Source organism: Pseudoliparis swirei, chromosome 22 (assembly GCF_029220125.1).
Source record: "Pseudoliparis swirei isolate HS2019 ecotype Mariana Trench chromosome 22, NWPU_hadal_v1, whole genome shotgun sequence".
Taxonomy (NCBI): Eukaryota; Metazoa; Chordata; class Actinopteri; order Perciformes; family Liparidae; genus Pseudoliparis; species Pseudoliparis swirei.
Window position 1 is genome coordinate 15,406,515 of NC_079409.1, and position 21,334 is coordinate 15,427,848.

The window sequence follows — 21,334 nt, forward strand, 5'->3', positions numbered from 1 at the left end:
CGGCAGCTGCATATTGTGTATGTAGATTTGAATGAGCTAAGGATACAAAGGGAGTGTCCATGCTCTGCAAAAAAGGGCCATTCCGCTCCTCCCCCTCCCTGTTCTCCCCCTGCTCCCTCCCCCTCGTCTGTCTCTATACCTTCGTTCCCCTCTCTCTTCTCCCTCCTTGCCAACCCTTTGCTTGTCCCCCAATCACACAAAGATGTAAAGATCACACAGTGAGATCCCACCGCCGACACCACTTCGACTGCCACCTCTCGCCTCTCATGTCTGGAGGACCAGCGGAGTGTTCATCTCCCTTCTAGTCCGTTCTCAACGGCCACAGTGTTGTTGTTTTTTTAATATGTGGGGTATGGGGGGTTTCGATGATTTTACGTGTGTTTTTTATTTCCAAGACGGGAGGGGGGGTACGTGAGAGCTGCTTTTCCTCATTTAGGCCTAACAAAGCACACCCCATGGCATCCTGTCCCCCCCTCTCTCCCCCTCTGTCTCTCACACCCCTCCCCTCCCCTCCCTCCTGCCCCGTTTGTCTCTGTTTGTGTGCACTGTGTGAACCATTGTCCTTGTTAATAACTATTACAGTACACCCCCCCTCCCCCCAAGTTGGTAAATACAACTCAATCTTTATGTGTGCTCTAGGAAATCTATATAATTCTATACTGAATTTAAATGAAACAATAAAAAAAACATGTTGGAAAAACAGCTCGAGAGAAATTCATGAAAAATAACATCAACAATATTGGTGAAATAGGAAAAGGCGAGAGATGCGTCTCTCTGTTTCTGTCTTTTGTTTTCTTTTGCTGGTTTTTCTGAAGGCTATTCTAAAACTGTAACAGCAGAGCAGGGTTTTAAAGTTGTGTTTTTACCAAAAGACACTAGACACCAACCGAGGCGTTCAGGTTCCCGTTCACTGCAGGTATGATGTGGTGAGTGGTGATGGGGAGACCATGCACCTGCGGTCCGTGATACTGGATCGGGTCCAACTCTGGTTCGGTCCAAGTCCTGGTGCAGGCTGCTGTGGCCCGGGTCTGTGTGCATGTCTGTGTTGGAGACCAGTGACGGGCCGGCGGATCGATCTCAGACGGCTGCAAGAGTTGAAAGTCAAGAAGAAGAAAAACACAACTATTCGAACATGTGTCAAATCAACGAAACCAACACCAATAAAACATCTAGAACATTTAATACAACCTAGACCTGACTATGTGTCTTTCTGTCTCATGAAAAACTACACTTCACAACACACTTTATAACAAAGAGATCTTCTATATCCCCTAATCTTTGTCTTTCTTAAGTGTTCTTTCTTAAAAACAGCTAATGATAATGGTGGCATATTCTGACTAAATACAAATAAATGAATGCCATACCTTACCTGCAACAAATAAAAGCATGTTATATGTAACATCTTTATTAATCTGCACCAAAGTGGCGTTGATCCTTGTGGTCAAATTGTATTCATCCTATTGGCTGAGGCCATATCCCTGTTGATTACAACATGCTGATGATATTACCCTATATCACCCTAAATATATGTTGATAAGAATACAAATGCAATATTATTCCAACACATATTCAGATGTAAAATGAAATAATCATATTTGCCATCATCAATAATAAATTATTTCATTAAGGTTGGGTGCAAATGTGTTAATTTCAGCAGCAGAACAATGAATAGGTGTAAATATGATGTTGGGCTGCCACCTAGTGTCGTGACTCGATGTGCAAACCGCATCGTGTGAAGAGCACTTAGAGTGATGCACCAGAGCAGACATGTGTGTCTCACATCGACGTGCATGAGCTTCAGGGGGGAGAGTCTTACAACAGGAAACACGTCCTACTATTTCACCAAACTCGTCTTTCAAGATCATAAGAAATAAGAAGAAGTGCATGATGTGTTCAGGAAGGAATAGCAACTTTTGTGATTAATGATAATTAAAGTGATTTTTCTAAAGGTCACATTACCGTAAGCAAAGCGAGGCAGTACATCTTTAATCCTAAGGGAACACACTGTAACTGTGCTACCCCGCTGTGCCACAAGGGTCATCTATTTTAAATGAGCCTCTCACCGCCACCTCGTATGTAAGTCAAATTAAATATACACAATATACAGCTTCATGTGATAAGCATTTGGTCGGTTTAAGAGGTCACTCTGCCACATCCTGTGAACATGTACCTCGTCTCTTTGAGTGACAAACACTACAACTTTCTGGCACCACTCGACCACTTTCCAATGACAAATGCTTTGTCTCCTGCTCTCTCTCTCTCTCACACACTCACACCCCTGTTCTAATTTCCCCTGTGTCTCTGCAGTGCGACTTTCCTCGCCCACCCCCCTCGCCACCCTCTCTGTATAATAGAATATCGATCGCTCGCCTTTGCCGCAGTGTGTAAGCGAGTGTGTCTGTGAACGCGTGTCTGACTGGGGGCCTCCAAGGTCATCGCCATGGCAATCCGAGCATGGGGTCCTCTCTCTGTGCTGTCACAGAGCACAGGTCACAGGGGTCACATGAAAAGAGGGGGACAATAGGGGGACAGGAGGGGGTTGCTGAGTGCTGCCGTGTTTGGTGTACAGGAGAGAGAGCAGAGGAGCCACGAGGGCTGCAAGTGTCGTCCTCCACGGTGGATTCAGACCCGCCCAGAAACATGGCAGCCGAAGTACTGAGGGCCACCGAGTTCACTGCGACTCCCTGCAGTGAATTTAGAGGCAAAATAAAAAAAATGGACATTACATCTTTACATCAGGGGTTTATTGCACTTCCAGAATACAAAAACACCCAACTTACATCAAAATGTAAATATGATTAATGAATTTCAAAAGAATGATTTCATGTTTACAGAGTAACCTTCAGATCTGACACCAATGTACCAAATTATCCCCCAAACAAAACACTATTACTATGTAGTGACCTTTTAAGACCTATCTAGTTTAAGTACCCGATCTGAGATACTCAATTAGTTTTTGTATCTTCTTAAATAAAACGTAGTTTTCTTTGTGCATGGTCATCCTAAAGCTTTAAATGGCACCTTTCCTTTGTAAAATTCACCTTTTTTTGAGCAGTTTAGAATTGTAAACAATGCATTTACTTTATACAGATTAATAAATTGAAAGATATATCACTGTGTATGAGACGTTGCAGGAAGCAAGAGGCTATTTGACATAAACCAGAGGCATCCGAGGTTTAACATACTGTACATAGACAAAGGCATATCATTTGTATGTTAATGTGCTCGAATCAAATGAATAACGTCTGCGGTAATGTGAATGAGTCTGTAACAATAACCACTTTAGAGGCAACACCAGGGACATTGCAATACAGGGAATATAGGACACACGCGTAGCTGAGGAGCAGATCTAGGAGCAGTTCTTCCTCAACCCGTCAGCCACGTGATTACAAAGTAACAGTGATGACTGATTGCGGAGCAGCGCCCGCAGAGGGTTCAGTCTGCTCTTCACACGGGCTCCATGAGGAGCTCGTCCAGATCAGAGGCCTCCAGCTCACGGAACGCAGCGTGAGAGCCAATCACAAACAGCGTCGCTCCTGACAGGAGACAAATGGAAGAGGGGGAATGTGAACGTAAAAACTATAAGGAGGTGGGTTTCCATATGCATTTACAATTACATTTAGGTCATTTAGATGACCTTCTAACACAGACACTTTCAATGAATGTCAGTTAATATGGAAATAATATGTAATAATATATAATATAAATGAGTTACAGTGCTCTGATGAGCATTGTGACAAATATTGTAAAAACTCATGTGGTTTTGCTGTTATTTTGTTGTTGTGAACCACAGTTTTAACAAGTGTAGTTCTATGTTACGTGTGTGTGTGTGTGTGGGGGGGGGGGGGGTTCTGAATGTGCATTGTTTGTCTGATGTTCAGCCCTGTCAGATGCAGATTTCTGATGTTTTGTGACATAGTATAGTCCATCTTATCTTACCTAGAACCCAAAAGACTGCAGCTCCAGCGCCGGCCAACCAGAACACAGGGAGAGAAATGGCTCCAGCCAGACCCATCTGGTGAGGGACATTCAGCTCCTTGCCTGGTTGACGAGAACATTACAGATAATAATGCCGCTGATACAAAGGTCTAGGTCATATGTGACGTTCTTATGCGAGCCACGGACTTGCATTTCACCTTTCCATTAATTAATTAACTTGTTTCTTTGCTTGTCAAAACAAATCTGCGGCAACATGACAAAACAAATTCCATATCAAACATTTGACCTCATACATTTGACACATACAAACTCAAAGGCTCATATTTGAATCCGGTGCCTGGTATTTAAAGAATACACTCGGCATATCTGACAGCGTTACTCACCCATGACAACCAGTTTGGACTCCAGGGACTTGAGGTGAATTATGTAGAAGGCGCCAGCAAACACAGCCAAGGCAATCAGTAGCATGGGAGAGCTGACACTGAGGAGGAGCAATATCAATGTGGCGTTACTTCATGCAACATTTCACGATTCAGGTTAAAACTTCAATAATTGTATATTTTACTGTTAATGAAATCTCACGCAAATTGTTCCGTTCTCTTTTTCTAATAAGCCCAGTGGCCAAAAACACACAGAGGAAGTCCCTGTGTGTATCGGTCTGTGTGAGTACGTAATCCCTCCCTCTTTGTTGGCCTTACATGCAGTAGAGGATGAGACCCAGGAAGATGAAGGTGTAGTTGCTGTTGAAAGTGTCCACGTTCTTCACCACTCTCTGACATAACGCTCCAAAGTTGCGGGGTTTTGAAAACTTGCGTTGGTCCACGAAGGTGGCCCACGGTCGAATGGACAGTCGGCGCTTGTTGACCCACTCTTTAGCCATACTGGCTGAGAGGCCTTTGGGGAGCCAGAGCCTAGAAAATAAGACAAAGACATTACAAACTGAATACATAGAGAAATATTAAGAAATGTATAAACAGAGCGCAAGTACCCACGTAGGCTATCAGTTGGGGGACTATTTAATATATTTTTTCAACACTATATTTCCACAAGTTTGAAGGGAAGACATTTGACCCACATACAATATACAAAATATACTGGCGTTTTTTGTTATTAATAAAGGACTTTTCAGATTATTTAGTAAAAATATAACTAAATTGGGTCTTTCCATACGTCAAAATGTTTGCCAATAAAAATAGAAATGTCCCGGTCCTTACCTGGCCAAGATTCCAGCTCCGCCTGTGCCGGTTGGATGAGCATCCTCAGCACTGAACAGATCTCCAGCTTTGCTGTCCATGTCGACGAGACAGTTCTCCCCCGATGGCGCTCCAGATGGCATCTACAGACTGTCTCCTGCAAGGCATTAATAATACAACAAACATTAAAAGCTATATTATTTGAACACCAGGTTGTTGTTTTTGTCAAAAAATAAATAGTAAAATCTATGTAATTTCAATCAGCGCTAAAGCCAACAAACACACTTACTGGATTAATCAGTTCCCTTTTTATTATAAATGTATCAATTAAAATCAGATCAATAACTCATCAATTTGGATATCTATTAAAGAATAAATAATAAAAGATACATATTTGATGGTTGACTGACTGCTTTGGACATATGTATTGATAGAGAGTAACAGTCTATCCATTATGAATGCTGATTTGGTGAAGTTTGTATTATATTCCTTTGCTTTTTATTGTTTTACTGACTGTTTTTAATCTTTAATTGAATGTTCTTAATTGTTTTTAAATCTTCTTTTGCATTATATTTTGATGCTCAATGGTTTACGTGACGCACTTTGAATTGAGTTGTTGAAATGTGCCACGTACAAATAAACCTGCCTTGCCTTTGAGGAGTCGTGAGAGGCACACTATTTCACAGGAAAAGAGACGAGTTGGAAGTGTGAGTAGTTCGTAACTATGTGTTCATAACTGTAGTTATAAGCGAACCGTGCCACGGAGGCAGAAGACCAAATAGAGAGAAACTAGTTCCGCTGTTTGGAGCCTGAGGTGGAACACTGGTCAGCAAAGGGCCACATCACAGATGAACTGCTCCCAATGTAACGAGTCAACTATGAAGAAACTTGCACAGCGTTACCAAACCTACTTATGATGTAACGTGCAGCTAAATAAAAAAACAATGTTTATTGAAAACACAACTTGATGGAAAAAGCCTGTCACCGCTAGCCGCTCCGTGACGCCCACGTCCACCGACCCCGGGCTCAATGGACGCAGCGCGAGCTGGCCGCACGTCGTGGGACGTTTTCACAAGAGCACGAAGACCAGACCTGCTGGAGGTGAGGCTTCTATGGCCGAGTCAGCTTGTATACTCACAGCAGGACTTAGGTGGAACTGCCTCAGACCGTTTGTTGCTGTTCTGGTTCACGGATGTGATGTGGACGTTTTTTTTGACTTCCTGCTGTCTGGGCGCAGAACATCGCCCCCTAGTGGCGGAGGAGGAGACTTCCTCTGTGGAAGATTCAGGTTGATGGCGAACACATGAAACTCTGTTGAATCTGTTCTATGGACAGTTTATATTCTATTCATGCATTTATTAAATTACATTTTAAATGTATTTCATGTTTTCACATGTGTTTATGAAGTCGTACCTATCGAGATAGCTGGGACGATGCAATGAATACAGCAGACTTGAGGTCGGTCGCGTTTGTTTCAGGTGTGCCGCTCACGAGGAGCTCGTAGGCAAATCATCTGACTGCAGATCAGTGGGATGAAAACGACCTGACGTCATCGAACAGGCGGAGAGCTGCGATTGGTCAGTTCCTCCGTGTTGTTGTGCTAATGTCTGCTGGAGTCGCCTGACCATCCGCCTCGAAGAGGAAACGTGAGTTTTGCGGTATATTAAATGTTTAAATCTCAAATTCATTTAACACTGTTACACCCGTTTGTACGCATGCGCATTGATCTCACCCAGATCCCGTCGCGTGTCGCCACCATTAGCTGACAAAGTTAGCGAGGAAGTAATATCGGTTAATGTGTACATTCATTATATATTTCCACGATGAACTGAAGACCCGCTACATACGTGTATATGTGTCAACACGCGAGGTGTGATTCTAAGTCTGAAGTGTCATTCAGCTAAACTGACGTTTGAAGTGCGTGTTGTTTTCCTTGTGTTGTTTCTTCCCCCAGAGAATCGTGACGACGTAGCGTAAGGGGTTAATTTCCCCCAACAGTGGTGCCGCTGTGTGGCTTTGGCCTTCTCCCCCTGGCTTAGTGAGACCTTCTTTGCAACGACGACAACAAACGCACATTCACAGCCGAATACACTTTGCGTTGCTTGTTGCAAGATGGCGTCGAGCTGACGCCGTGAAACAGGTAGGACTGCAGGCCGCGAACAGCGTCTTTGAGAGCCAGTAACTCAGAGGAGAGGAGGTGCATGGTAGATGTGACCTTGGATGCAGACGGCTTGCTGCTGGGTTTTGATAACTCTTAGTTCAAGAGGAATGTGGCTTCCTTGTTGTTTGTTTGTTTATTTGTGCTGAAATGTGTCTACATTTGTACAACATGTGAATGTATGCATCAGGAGGTCAAACGACTCAACACGAATCTTGTGCTGTTATTCACCAACTTCACTGTCGAATAACTTGTTTTGATGTTTGTGCTTTTGTTTATTAATCCTGAACAGTTTGACACAGGTGGGAAGGTGGAGAGTGGCTGTAGGCTCATGGCTGCCGTGCATCACCCAGGGTGCCCACTCAGGGACTCCCTGTACTGGGATGAAACCGAGTGTCTAAACTACTATGGGATGTTGTCTCTCCACGAGGTCTTTGAAGTCGTTGGTTGTCAGCTGACAGAGACTGATATTGAAGTGTTGTCATTCCTTCTGGATGAAACGTGTCCTGCAACACACCCTCTTGACCCAACAGATTGGACAGTTAAGCCCTGTGTAGGCGATCCAGATTACTTTGGTGTCTCCCCGAGTCCCGAGCTGCTAAAGGCCTGGAAGCGGTTAAAGCCTCGGGGCTCCCAGCATCCCTTAGCGGCCTCGTATAAGCCCAAGAGTGGCCTTGAGCTGTTGTTGGAGCTGGATAGGCGAGGATACCTCAGTGATGGCAACCTGGAGCCACTACTGCAACTACTGAGAGTTCTCACTCGTCATGACTTGCTGCCTTTAGTGTCCCACAAGAGAAGGAGGACAGGTGAGGATGAAAGACGGACTCATGAGCAGATTTAGTGAATGAGTGCTTCTCTCTGCCATGGACTTCTACAACATGTCAGCAATAACTGCATTCATTACCCCCCCAAAAAGCATAGCCTGATGCATAGAAACACATGTTTTTGTTTTTCAGTATCTCCAGAGAGAATTGGACCGAGATATGGAGCGGAGAAAAACCAGTTGCCCTCTGGTATACAGCACAGCCACAGACAGACAGAAATACCTCTTCCATATTTCACGCAGCATTTGAGAACTGGTATGTGCGTTGTGGTGTGTTATATAACTCACTGTAACTATACGATACATTTTTTTCTGCACATTTTGTCACCAGTTGAGGAGGCAGAGTGTCCATAACAGCATTTATCCTTTCTGAGAGCATGTTTAACGTGTTTAACTACTCTTTAAACCTGTACCTTTTATTGGGTGATGAGACACTGGCATCCTCACTAACATGCAAATGTAGTGCGGTCCATCCTTTTGAGCTCTGAACATGCGTCTACATTATTTAAGTGGTCTGCCCAAGGTCAAAATGACAAAATAGAATAATAATACACAAATGCTAACACTCGGTTATAGAGTCGAGTCGGTGGTGATACCATCCGCCTGTGGTGAAGCACGCATAGAAAGGATGTTCTGATCCGATATCAGCAGGAACAGTTTAACATGGAGTAATAATAACTATTTACAGAAAGGGGAAGCACAGGAACAGACATAAAATAGGAGAATAGCAATACAAATACAAATGGACCCCGCCTATGCGAATGTCTCATGGTCCGAATTGCACAAACTAATTCCATGCTTGTCCTGTCAGGTATTTACCCTCCGCCGCCTGGGCCATCTGCTCAGAGGAAGAGGAAGAAGAGGGGAAATGGCTGGAGCCGCAAGCCCAAGAAAATATGCCGACCGGGCCCTCCACCTCCTCCACCACGACCACACAAAGCCTTCTGCAGTAAGTGTACCTCCGCATGGTTAACCTGTCTCCCTTTTAGCTTTTCATCTCTGGCCTTCTTATCCTCATCCTGCCATTTTCTCTCCCTGATCATTAGCCGTCTTTTCGTTAGCCATATAAGCTTCAATTTAATTTTCAAACAAATAACACCACAGTTTGTGTTTTGTCTCCTTAATTCTGATGTTGTTGGTCTGTGCTCAACCTCAGCTCCAGTTAAGGAGTTTTTAATCCCAATTTTCCAATTCTGCCCCCAAACTGTCATTACAAGACACCTTGAGCATTCAATGTTTTAAAAAACTGTTCACTTGCATTTTCCTGACAATGCACAGAATAATTTCTGTTTATTTACTCGTTTTTGCGAAGAAAGTGTTGTGTGAAGCACATTACTATCCCACTACAAAGGATCTGGACCAACCACCAGTTGACCTTAAATACCACACTAACACCGTAGATGAGCATAGAGTGGAGGGAGTTCTGCTAAATGTCAGCACACCGAACTGCACAGAATCAAAAGAAAGTGCACCGTTGTCAGGTGGGACGGTGTTATAGAAAAAAAAACAAGCTTCTTTTTAAACGTTCTGATAGATATTGGAGAACTAGACTATGAATTTTGGTCGAAATATGTCTGTTAGATAGGCGACATCATTATGATATTAATTCAGTAAGAGATCTTTTTTATTAAGTACCAGACCGACTTGTAGAGATTCTTCAATTACGTGTTGGTTTGATCACTACATTGAACTTCTTGACTGTGTGTTGAAAGGATTCTGAGTTCACATCATAAACACCACTGATAATCAAAATTGCACTTTCCTGTCAGTCGACTGACGGCTGCTTTTATTCTTCATCAATTTTCAACATGTGTTCATTGTCACATTCTGTGTTTGGACTTACGTGATCTCCTTAACTGTCTCAATTAAATAACACCAGGGTGTGGGGGGAAGGGGGTGGGGGTCGTCTCCTCCATTTCTCAATCCGTACATTCTTTTCCCCTCATTTCACCTTTTCTCTAACCCATCGGACTGTTTTCAGCCGCTGCTATTGAGTCTGTCCAGTCGCCACACATAGTCCTGAAAAAAGACCTTTTGTTCAGTTGTTGGAAACCATCTTAACTGCGTTGGACAGCTGCCCCATGTGCTCCATTACCAATGTCCTTTCCACGTTTCTATTGCCTGCCTTGTATTCAATCAATGCTAGTTCCTCCCAGCACAATAATATTGAGATAACACTAACATCAGTTTCCTTTGTGTGAAGTGTGCCTAGTCATTCATGCAGACCTTCTCCAACAGTTGTTTGAACTTCCATCATTGCCTGTTGGGCAGAAATGTGTATTACAGCAAAGGATTTATGATTGTGACTTGACTAAAGTCCTCGAGCCATGAGGACAGCCCTGCTTAGCCCTTCAGGATGCGTGTTGTGCCTGTGTGACTCTAATCATAATAATCATGTCGCTGTCTTGACTCCACATTTGATTCCACCAGGTTGTCTCAGGATTGTGACTCAGATCGAGTAACCTAAGACTCACTGGATCATGGAGACAGAGACTGAGGAACAAAACAAAAAAGTCTCTCCGCTCAGTCCGTAGATACTGCAGTGTGCGCGATCAACTCAGTCGTGTGCGCTCTCACAAGTCTGGGCCGATGCCTCAGGTAAAAGCGGCGCTCCCCCTTGTTACAACAGGGGTTGGTGCTGCCAATTTGCTCTTTATGCTTGTGGTTCATGATCTCACTGCCCCCTGCCCCCTACCCCCCCCCAGGCCTTGTAAGTCGCTCCTCAAAAGCATCCTGTAATGTTCTTTAGTGTTGTGCACTGTGGATGATTCCTGATCTATTTCTGACAAGGGTTGTTGGTGTCAGTGTTTCACAGAACTGACAGAGTCCTCAGCAGTGAGCCATCCAAAACGCTTTCAGCACATTGTCTGACCAAACTCTCTCAACTCAAAGTCTATTGGCTCTCACTAAAACCACAATAATGGGGATATATGTAGAGAAAGTCTATTTGAAATTCCCTGGTTTTCTCTCCACTGAATATTGGAACTTGACACGTTTTCACAAACATGGCCAACAGCAGTCTGAGTCTTCACTAGCGATGGACACGTCACGGTGTGGACGCGAGGCTCAGTCGAGATGAGCGCCGCCTCGCCTGGGAGGTGGACGGGAGCAGCAGGGGGTGTTGGGGGGGGGGGGGGGGGGGAGGTCAGACTGTTTTTAGCCACCTTCAAAGAATACACAGGAAGTCAAGGAATCACGTGTTGGATCCAATTTGGAGTCTAAACTTGCGTATAGTATTAATCACACAAGATGTGTTCACGTAAGATTATGTTTTACCATCATTTGATGAACAACAGGTTAGATGAAATAGAGTGCAGCTTCGTAAGGATTACTCGATGTGACCCCTGTTGGAGGGTGCAGTTTATGATCCTTGATGTCAGGACATGCAGTCAGCGTGGCGAAATAGGAGAGACCAAAAGTAGGAACAGACTTTAGAAATTTAGGACCTGTGATGGTTCATTTGTTCTGCAAACCAAATGACAGAACAATAATTTGGTTTTGTCTATTTTATCTTTAGGTTAATTGTGGTTACGTGTTAATGTAGCTTCATGGTTTAGGGCCGAGTGAGGGAGAATCAATCAATACATTTAAGAGCTCAACTCGAAACAATAAAGCCAAGTTAATGACCTGCAAAGACCAAATTAAAATATGTTGGACATGTTTGTGAAGGTGCCACTTTTTTGCTGCTTCTGGGAAATCTTTTTGGGCCATCCTTTCCTCTTGCACTATCTTCATTATGAGTGGCTGTAAGCAGCTGCCTCAACATTCAATCAACTCAATTCATTTGGCATCACTGAAACTTCATGTCCGCCAGCTCTGGAGTCTCAAGTTAAAAGAAAAAAAGCTTTGCACAGATACTCGTGCTTTCACAAGGACTGGTCCCGTAGTCCTACAGACAGCGGTTTTTAAAAAGGCCTGTGTAACCTGTTGCTCGAGCAGTTCTGAGGAAAATAACCCAACAGTGCTCTGCTGAAGGAAGCTCACGCTGTATCTTTATCTCTGTGCCCCGTGTGAGCTCCGGGTGTGCGTTTGTCAAGAGGGAGCAGAGATAGATAGGGCGGTTGGGTCCAATGCTGGCCCCTTTAAACAGACCTCAAACACTCTTTTCTTGTCATGATTCATCTCTCAGATCGTTTTCAGCGAAGTGTCTCAATTACATTCAGACGATGACAACTGCTGTTACAAATGCCCCTAAGCTGTGTGTACCCCGGGCTCAGCAGTGGCGTCGTGCTATCTAAATGGGGTGCTTGAGAGGGCCCGTACTTGGTTTAATGGACATATTCGATTAATGCGATGGTTGGAGTTTAAATGATGGGTCGGTGAAGGTGAGGCTAAGGGGATTGGTCAAGGTAAGAGTCGTCCCAAGCATCCCACTTAGACACCGCCACGTTATATGTCCGAGCTACAGTAAAGCTGAGCTGATTAACTTGTCAGTACCAACCGTTGCCCTGCCTCGGACCTCATTACAGCTAACGGTACTGAGTGCTCTGCCATGCCTGCTTGATGTTGAAAAAGAAAACGACCCAGTCGACAGATATCCAACCACTTGTGCTTGTCTCTTTCTCTCTTTCTCTGTGTTCACAGTTCGAAAACAGTATCCTCACACACAATCAGAAGGACAGAACGAGCTCTAAATGATCAAACTACGCAAAATGGTACCAAGAGTGATTTTTTTTTTTCGTTGTTGGGGGGAGAGTTCTGTCTGCCCGTCTCTCGTTTCTCCCCCGAACTCTCCACTCTCTCGGTCAGTCATTCAGCAGAAACACGGATCGATAAAGAGTTGAAGCGCTCCGTGCCAAGTGACTCCTTGTAAATGGGTACTTAAACTTTTTTTTTTTTTTTTTTTTTTTTTTTTTTTTGGAAGGGGTGGGATGGAAGAAGCCAAACCGGCTTGGTGTTTAAAGTGAGAAAATGGAAGCTGTGCCTCCTAATGTTCTGCCTAAGTGGATGTCTCTGTGTCTGATGAAGCGTGAAGTGCTCTGTAACCCTAACAAAATGACTATCATGGTGTTCCTGTGGTTTTAAATGGCCTTCTCCTCGCTGCCTCTATCTCTACCGCCATCCTGCTCGGTTTGAAATGGGAAGGCAGGAATGGAGGCCATCCATAAATACAGTAATTGCATGAAGGGCGGTTGTTTGTCATAGCCACAGCCCTCGCACAGCATAATGATCCAAAAGGTCGAACTGTTAACAGAGCTTTAACTTAATATATCACTGAGTATTGTGTAAGAGTGCAAAGAGTTAACTCACAGGCCGACAGTTAATAAGACATGTTGTGATAAATCTGAATCCTGAAATACTTCAACACGCCCCGTGTCTGCTGATTTGTCTTAATTCTTGCATGGACATTGCACAACATTGAATCGCCTTCTATGCCTTGTTGACACAGATTAAGACTTTGTCAAAGGGAGAACAAGGCTGCACACATCCCTGGATTATTATTAAAAACATGATCTGCGTCACAGTTCTCTTGCGGACTGCAGCAGGTTGGTCCTCCAGGACTTCCCTGTATTTGTGCTGCTTTCAGTTGAAGCCCTAATTCCAGGGCCTGCTGCAGAGCAGCATCCCACCGCAGGATGCTGCTCCCGTCACACTCGATTGTGGGCTTAGTTTAATTCTGTTGGCATATGCCAAACACAGAGCGAGGAGACGCATCTCGGAATAGTTTCTTTAAATGCTCATTTCTCTGCACCTGCCTTACGCTCATGTGCAGTGTCTCCCATCTGAGTTTCCATAAGCGTTGTTCAACCAGTACTTATCTTCAGTCCAGCATACACTCAGCAGTTTACCATATAGTTACCAATCAGGAAACGCCACTCTTGTGTTTGCCATGTTTGTCCTCATCATGCAGTTTTTGCAATGAAGTTGACTCACTGGCTGTTAGTCCACTGTTAATCTGTTGTAAAACTATAAAACACAAAAAGAGGGGGTTGAATATTTGCTGTCTGTACGTTCTCTGAGGACAGGTGTGGATCTGTGCTATGACAAAATAATGTAGCTCTGTTTTGTCAATTAATTGACCTCAAGGTTATTATATAGACATAAGTAATTACAACATTGTATTAGAGACGGGGTTTACTAATTTGTCAAGTAACAATCAAATGTCTTATTCCTGTATATGTTTCATATTGCATCTGTGAACCAAAACGTTTGCCTTTTTTGTATGAGCGAATGTAAATTATTGAATGGTCTTCAGGTCTTATCCCCAGCGGTGCATGTTTTAAACATTTACCAAACCTCATCGATTAAGCGTCCACTTTGATCCAGTCCTCTGTTTTCATAGTAATCTAATTACAGCCTAATGAAGCTTGAATGCAAATGCCAATGTTTGGTCATCGCTGTCCTAGAAATGTTAAGTCATGCAAAATCAATGCCTTAATTCAACATTTGCATTTCTAATGTTGACATTTTCTGAACTTTGTCCCTCTGGAGTCTTGTGCCATTCCCCGTAGCCCCAAACAAAATGTAAACGGAGAGGGTGTGAATGTGACTCTTGAGTTGAATCTTTTATCACTTCTTTTGAGTACAATTAAATGAGATTACGGCCATCGTCTTCCCATCAGAGTCACAAGTATGAGCTTTAACCACACGACGCTGGCCAGGTCCAAAATGTGCCAATATGCCTCTGAAATAAGTTTCACTTGCTCCAACATTTAAAGGCATTTTAAAGGAATACTTTACCGACAAAATGACCATTTGTACAGTGTATCAATTACTCACCGGCTGTGACCTTGAGCTATTGAAGAAATGCCTCCACGGTGACCTTTTCGCTAACGTGAGCTGTCCAGTGCAAAGCCGTGGCATCATTGCGAGGCCACGCGTAACGTGGGAACACGACTTCAGTCCGACGTCTAAGCACTCTGACTCCGATTCCCAAGCGGTTCTGAGAGTTCCGAGAGTGAGGGGAGCCTCCCGATAACGTAAAGACTCTCACTCTGGCCACTGTTTGTCCGTTTTGGGCTGCTGTAGAAACACGGCGCTGCAACACGGCATGAGCACCATGCGCTCATCCTAAGCTCACAAAACAATGATTCTTCAAGGATACACTGAATTAAATGAAAACACAGCTTTGATTATTTTACTCAATTTGGCCTTTTAAGTCCCTTTTCTTTTCTTTTTTTCAATCTTGGAGCAGAGGTTTTGGTTTTTCATAGCAAGAGATGCAAATGTGGCTTTAAAAACTGCTTGAAATGAATGCTCCTACACACCTTTTGCAGATGAGAATGCTTCCAGTGAAATGGATGGTCGTAGATACTGTTACTTCTTCTTGAGGGGTTTGAGTAGGAGGGATGGATTTCGTCAGCAGCTGGTTTCCACTCGAAGCCCTGGAATAATGACATGGGAGACGGTCTCAGCGGTTCTCTTACTCAGTACAGTATGTATGTATCCTCTGATCTTTCTCGCTGCGCTGTTGCATGACCACCAATCCTGTTACTGCCAAACTCCAGCAGCTATCTGTTCAATAAACATGTCGATAGGAATGAATCCGCCATTTTTAAACACCGGACTGGAACAGAAAGCCCCTCTGGGGCTCCACACTGCTAAGTTGCCCTCCTTGCTGCCATATTGGTTCAGAGCGTCAAAGTTAATCTCACTTTATTAATTACACCATGATTTATGTCAACCACGGAGGACGTCACACTGAATATTCTCATGCATCAGCTTCTCGTGACCTCTGGCAGCCATCTAGTTAACAGCTGACGTGGATTTGCCTCGGAAGAAAAGGGACTACACCACTTGTTCAGAGTATTTCTCTCAGTGCTCCCAAATATCCGACCATTCCAAGTTTTCAAGTATTTAGGCAACAAAGCACACGGTCTGGTTGGTTTAGCTCCAGTGCCTCGCATAATTACAGTGCTATGCCCTGCTGCACCATTAGATCTGTACACTAGTTTGTAGTGATTGTATCTGGGCACAATCTTCTTATTGGAAGTCTGAGCTCTTGAACCCGGTTTTATATTTAAATCTATGCTTCATGAAATGCACCATGCACTAAATGAGCTGTCTGTTAATGGTTTGTCCTGTGCGTTTCTCTTCCCTTTTTGTTTTCATCTCATGACCCATCCACTTCTGTTTGTTACTGTGCGTGGGCCTGTCCAATCTGACTTCACTTTTTCTTTAACCTTTCCTCAACTTCCACTCTTTCCTCACTATATGTCTTCTTTCCCTCATCACTCTCTTTCTGGCCCTCTTCTCTCACTTAAAAAAAAAATGTATTTCCCCTCTCAACTCTCCTCCACCACATTGTCACCCTTTTCTTCCCACCGCTACTTCCTCCTCCTCCTCCTTCCATTATTAGAAATCCGCCTGCGTGTCCGGGCCGAATACCTGGAGCATGATTCGGCCCTCCGCCAGGGCGTCTCGTCGGACAAGCGGCAGCCCCTGGAGCGTCAGTTTGAGTTGTTCAGCAAAGCCAGCTCGCTGCTTCGTGCCAGAGACCTGGGATCCATCGTCTGCGACATCAACTTCACCGAGCTGGACAACCTCGAGGCCTTCTGGGCTGACTACCTGAGCGGCGCTCTGCTGGAGGCCCTGAAGGGAGTCTTCATCACCGACTCCCTGAGGATGGCAGCCGGCGCGGAGGGCGTCCGCCTGCTGATCAGCGTGGACCAGGACGACTACGAGGAGGGCCGGTGGCTGCTGAGGGCCCGGAGGATGTTGACATCTAGTCACGGCGGGCGCACCGAGGCGGACCGCGCTGTGTAGGCAGATGAGATGCTTTGCGTTGTGTTAACTTTGCAGAATAGAATAGTTTTGGGAATCATCCTGACGGTTGTGGTGACAGGCACATGTGTAAGGCCTCCTTTTAGAGTTGCGATCAACGTAATAACCACTAGATGGCAGCTGCCACCATTGGCTGTGTTCACGGCCAGCCTTACATTGTCAGAATTGTCCGTTTTTTGTTGATACCTTATTTTGCGAAAGGGAACTGAATAATAACAGATCATTGTGCTTTCCCTTAAGGTCCATGCACAGGTGCTACTGTGTAGGACACCAGGATGATATTTTTCTTAGGCTCAGTGAGAACTGGAGCAAGAAAGCCTGTGCCAAAAGAAGCGGGAAGCCCCTTATAACATTATCAATCTTGAATGAATAAGGTTAAGACAACTGGTGTGCCACAAATGATAGAAAATAATGCAATAACTACATCGTGTGGACACCTTCATCTGTTTACAGTCATGTTTGAGGCTATAAAACACAGACGTACATGTGCACAGATGAAGTGGGCTGCAAGCAGAACCTGAAGCATCTGTTGGCTTGTTTTGCCCACATGATGCATAGATACTAAGACGGCTCTTAAAAACCCCAAGTGCAAGCGGACCCCCAGACCCAATTAAACATGCATCGCCGATAGTTTGGTTTTCATTCGGATGTTGAACTTGAAAAATACAATATTATTTCTGAAAATTGTTTTAAAGGACACATGCCAAGAATAGTCTCTGATCGGTCAACATGCGAGAACTGAGCGCAGATGGAAAAGTCTCCTCTCGGTACACATTGACCTTTTGTGTCCAACTTTGGAGAGCCGAGCCCTCGCGTGTTCACCTAGATAACAAACACTGTGTGCCACGATAACCCGACTTGTGATTGCCGTGGTCAGTGGATACGGCTGTTGCCAGTAGATGACAGGCGTGATTAGGGCTAGGCCTCGGCAGACCGTGGAAGATTCATCATCCCGAGCTTGTCAACGGCCACACGGTTAATACGACGGTGGCTGGTGTCCGGGCTTCCAGCTAGTCCTCGGCGAGTGCTTCTCTCGGCAAGTAAAGCACAGGACAGTGCGTCGGTCAATAGAAGTGATGTTGGGGAGATCAAAATCCAAAGTGCACATCCCAGCTCCACTCAGCCCTGCGTTGTAGGCCCAGTAGAGTGGCTCACGGACAGCTGTCTACTCACCCTGCTGGAACTAATGCCTGGACTTCACTCATAGAAGACGATCAATAGGGCCCCTCCTGTAAGCCCCCCCCCCCCCTACAGACACGACTTAAGCAGGCAGACTGGCTACTGTCTGAAGTGTAGGGCTCTAAAGGGACAGGCAGTGGCATTATTATTATTATTACTATGGCTGTATTGTTTGTAGGAGAAAAAAATAACATTCAGGGGAACATTTTTGTTTAAAAAAAAAATCTTTTGTTTTGCCAATTCTTTTTGTGAAAATCTTTATCCAATATTGAATAATAAAGGTTTGTTTGGCCTCAAGCTGTTTTTGCACATTGACCTTTTTATTGTATCAATGACAACAAAATGTAATCTTTGCTGCCAATGTATTGCAAGAGAACATGTTTATGTGTGTATATATGTACAGTATATATATATATACGTGTGTGTGTGTGATATTCTGAACTGATGTGTTTGCAACAAAGACAAACATTTACGACAAGAAACAGGGAAACATACATTTAACATAACTCTGTATCTCGTTGTCTCACATTTTGTTATTAGGGTCCGAGCGACAGACGAAGTCTGACCGAGAGGAACCTATTGTTATTGTTAGGGGAATTATTCTTCTGATTTTTATTTTTGAACATTGGGGGCATATTAGGGGTATGTATCATATCCCAAAACTCACCAAATTTGGCAAGCTTGTCAGGCTTGGTGAAAATAGCCAGATGACATGGACCTCGAAATTCGGCTTTCAAAAATTGCTCTCAACGCCACCTGGAAGTTTGACCGGCGACGCCCCTCACCCAGTTTGTTCAAATGACTAGCTTTTTTTTTTCTCACAAGTCCACTTGGACCTGCTCTACAAAAAAGCCTCTCAGGACCCTAAGCTCCGCCTACTTAAATTTTCCGCCATATTTTCTTTTGTGAAAAACACATCAGAGGCGTTTGCTCCGACATACAGGGTCCAATTCAAACCCAACCTATTGGAGATAATGATCATGGAAGCTATATCATCTAAGATCTATCATCTTATTTCAAATATATCATTGTGGTAAGGATCTATGGCCCAGCGAACATTTTAGGGGCGTGTCCTGTGTTGTAATGCTCATAACTTCAACACTATTGGGAAAAAAAATAACAGACTGTCAGGATATGTGCAGAAGGGAGCCTGAAACATTCACAGCAAATTTCGTGTAATTTGAATTGTAGGGGGCGCTACAATAATTCACCAAAGTTGGCCGTTTTTGGCGTTTTTTGCTTGATTTGGCCCTTTTCCACTTTTTCCCCTTCGATTATTTCTCCCACAAAACGCCAACAGAATCGGCTAAAAATCAGTTTTATAGAATCTCAAGACTTGAATAATGAACATTGTGAAAAAAAACGGACTTTTCGTAGGTAGGAAATTTTCGGTTTTTTACTGCCAATAATTTTTTACTTTCTGTGATTTCTTTATGTTAAAAACTATTGCTTAAACTCATCCAATACTAACGCAAAAAATCATGTGTGATGCCAGTCAAGGCCTGAACACATTCACACGAAGAAACAAGCATATTTCTTCCAGGAACACCTATTGATCACCAATTGAGAAGTAAAATAACCATAATTTATTCACTTTCACGATAGGCTTGCTTCTCTTAGTCGGTCAATCAGATCGGCTTCAAATTTGTAACACACAATCCAAACATTGTCATGATGTCAGCCCGCAAAGCATTTTACGTTCGGTGTTACACTATTGCCGTGCCAACCCATTCTTCGCATCAAACAACGAAGGGGCTTTGGAGGGACTAAACATGCTCCCTGTGAAAATACCCTTGGCAAACATATTAAGAATCAAAGATGTAGTTACCAGATAGGATTTTTATTCTTCAAAAATGGTAATTTGGCTCCATAGCGCCACCTACAAATTTTCAATTAGGCAGCCCCGGTGCTACGTTTGACCTACATTTATAAAGCTGGGTAGGTATATGTAACACATGTAGACGGAAAGAAAAGTCTCTTGGCACCATGCTCTAAACTGTACCGGATGTCGCCAATATTGATTTCTGTGTCACTGTGTCACATTTAGTCACTTCCACCTCCAGGCATCCACCTGCGTTTCATACTCCAGGCCAACAGGTGGCGGTAATGCACCAAATATATGGATGCAAACCGCTGTGAGTGCATCAAGAAGAAGAAGGAGACCGCAGGCTGCAGGCCTCCTCTCTCTCCCTCTCTCTACTCTAACATAACGAACGTCAGTAAACAGCTGGACGAGGCTTTTAAATCACGGATTTCGTGAGTTTTTGTTTATACGGACACATGATGCATGAATATGTTCACAGACTCAAAGAGCCACCTAGTGGCTCAACTGGACTTCCTTCAGTCCGCCCCAAATTTTTCTGCCCAAAATAATGTGAGCGGCTACGGCTGCCTGTAAACCAGCTGGCTCATAGCTCACCATCATAAGTGTTGGTCTGGACACCGGGAGATGCGTGTTGGATTCCAAGACAAGGCAGCTTTTTTTCATCACTTTTTTTTTTTTACATCGAATTTACATGACGTGGTCTATACTTCACGTAGGGACACACGACGCATGAATATGTTCACGTAGTTAAAGCGCCACCTAGTGGCTGAACTGGACTTTGTCGAATCCGCCCCAAACTTGTCGCGCTCGTTACAAGTCGCGGCCCGAGTCGAGTCCGACCGGCGCGCCCGGGTCCTCGGCGCCGGCTCCCCCGACCGGCGCGGGTGAGCGAGGACCCGTTCGACGCTGCTTGCAGCTTTAATTGTGCTTGTTCTTGTTATTTTCTTCCTCAGTTTTCTGAATTGTCATTTGTCCTGGTCCTGCCCCCTCCGTACCTCGGTCTGTGCCCTCTTCCTGCCCCCCAAACGGTCAGAAGAGGTCCATCCAATGCAGGTCACCGTGGAGCAGATCCTTAATTATTTCTCCTTCAGCATGTTGAAACCCAAGAGTGGCGTGCGCCTCAAACAACGCATCACAATACCCAAACGTGTGCTACATGTTCTTCTCTCTCTCCCTTGTTTGAATGCTTAGTCATTGCACTGCATGTAATGATGCAATGCACTTTTTTTGCCAGGACATACGACCGTATTTATCAATGTCTAAAGCAAACGCTTTACATTTACACCTAGAATTTCTGAAAACAATATTTTCGATATATTCAATTAAGATTATGGATACCTTTTTTGAAAATGTTATTTTCATGTTATAAAAAACAGATTATTACAAAAAATATTGTTGTATTCGGGACGATTGGCAGCCATTTGTATCCACAACACCAAAATGAGTGATGCCATATACGAAAATCTATGTTGTGGCTGCTTCAGCCATTCAGT

The 21,334-nt window shown here is 44.1% G+C and overlaps 2 protein-coding genes and 1 long non-coding RNA gene across 4 annotated transcripts; 2 read left to right on the forward strand and 1 right to left on the reverse strand.

The window, feature by feature from the left end:
• Positions 1 to 2,722: 2,722 nt before the first annotated feature.
• Positions 2,723 to 6,616, reverse strand: rabac1 (Rab acceptor 1 (prenylated)). Its single transcript, XM_056445177.1, has 7 exons — positions 6,546 to 6,616; positions 6,271 to 6,405; positions 5,154 to 5,289; positions 4,638 to 4,850; positions 4,323 to 4,420; positions 3,940 to 4,041; positions 2,723 to 3,536 (listed from the first exon to the last, which is right to left on the reverse strand). The coding sequence occupies exons 3-7, from the start codon at positions 5,273 to 5,275 to the stop codon at positions 3,448 to 3,450; spliced, it is 624 nt and encodes a 207-aa protein (XP_056301152.1). The 5' UTR covers positions 5,276 to 5,289; positions 6,271 to 6,405; positions 6,546 to 6,616; the 3' UTR covers positions 2,723 to 3,447.
• An 88-nt stretch (positions 6,617 to 6,704) lies between these two features.
• dedd1 (death effector domain-containing 1) lies at positions 6,705 to 18,313 on the forward strand. 2 transcript variants are annotated; one of them, XM_056445144.1, is made up of 6 exons: positions 6,705 to 6,778; positions 7,087 to 7,272; positions 7,583 to 8,096; positions 8,247 to 8,369; positions 8,925 to 9,062; positions 16,413 to 18,313. In XM_056445144.1, the coding sequence occupies exons 3-6, from the start codon at positions 7,622 to 7,624 to the stop codon at positions 16,817 to 16,819; spliced, it is 1,143 nt and encodes a 380-aa protein (XP_056301119.1). In that variant the 5' UTR covers positions 6,705 to 6,778; positions 7,087 to 7,272; positions 7,583 to 7,621; the 3' UTR covers positions 16,820 to 18,313. The 2 variants fall into 2 exon arrangements, with proteins under 2 accessions (XP_056301119.1, XP_056301118.1); XM_056445143.1 differs by having other exon boundaries at positions 7,087 to 8,096.
• On the forward strand, positions 9,069 to 14,354 carry LOC130213498 (uncharacterized). The gene is made up of 2 exons (XR_008835469.1): positions 9,069 to 10,711; positions 12,698 to 14,354. It is a non-coding gene; the product is annotated as an uncharacterized LOC130213498 (long non-coding RNA).
• Positions 18,314 to 21,334: the final 3,021 nt, after the last annotated feature.

Bases quoted from the DNA above. Each gene is read 5' to 3' on its own strand.
- rabac1 (XM_056445177.1), bottom strand. From the start codon at position 5,275: ATGCCATCTGGAGCGCCATCGGGGGAGAACTGTCTCGTCGACATGGAC. The intron at 4,421-4,637 runs GTAAGGCCAACA...GCTCCTCCTCAG, and splicing joins GGTCTCATCCTCTACTGCAT to TGTCAGCTCTCCCATGCTAC. The intron at 4,042-4,322 runs GTGAGTAACGCT...CTCGTCAACCAG, and splicing joins GTCCAAACTGGTTGTCATGG to GCAAGGAGCTGAATGTCCCT.
- dedd1 (XM_056445143.1), top strand. From the start codon at position 7,550: ATGTTTGTGCTTTTGTTTATTAATCCTGAACAGTTTGACACAGGTGGG. The intron at 8,097-8,246 runs GTGAGGATGAAA...TTTGTTTTTCAG, and splicing joins CCACAAGAGAAGGAGGACAG to TATCTCCAGAGAGAATTGGA. The intron at 8,370-8,924 runs GTATGTGCGTTG...TTGTCCTGTCAG, and splicing joins CACGCAGCATTTGAGAACTG to GTATTTACCCTCCGCCGCCT.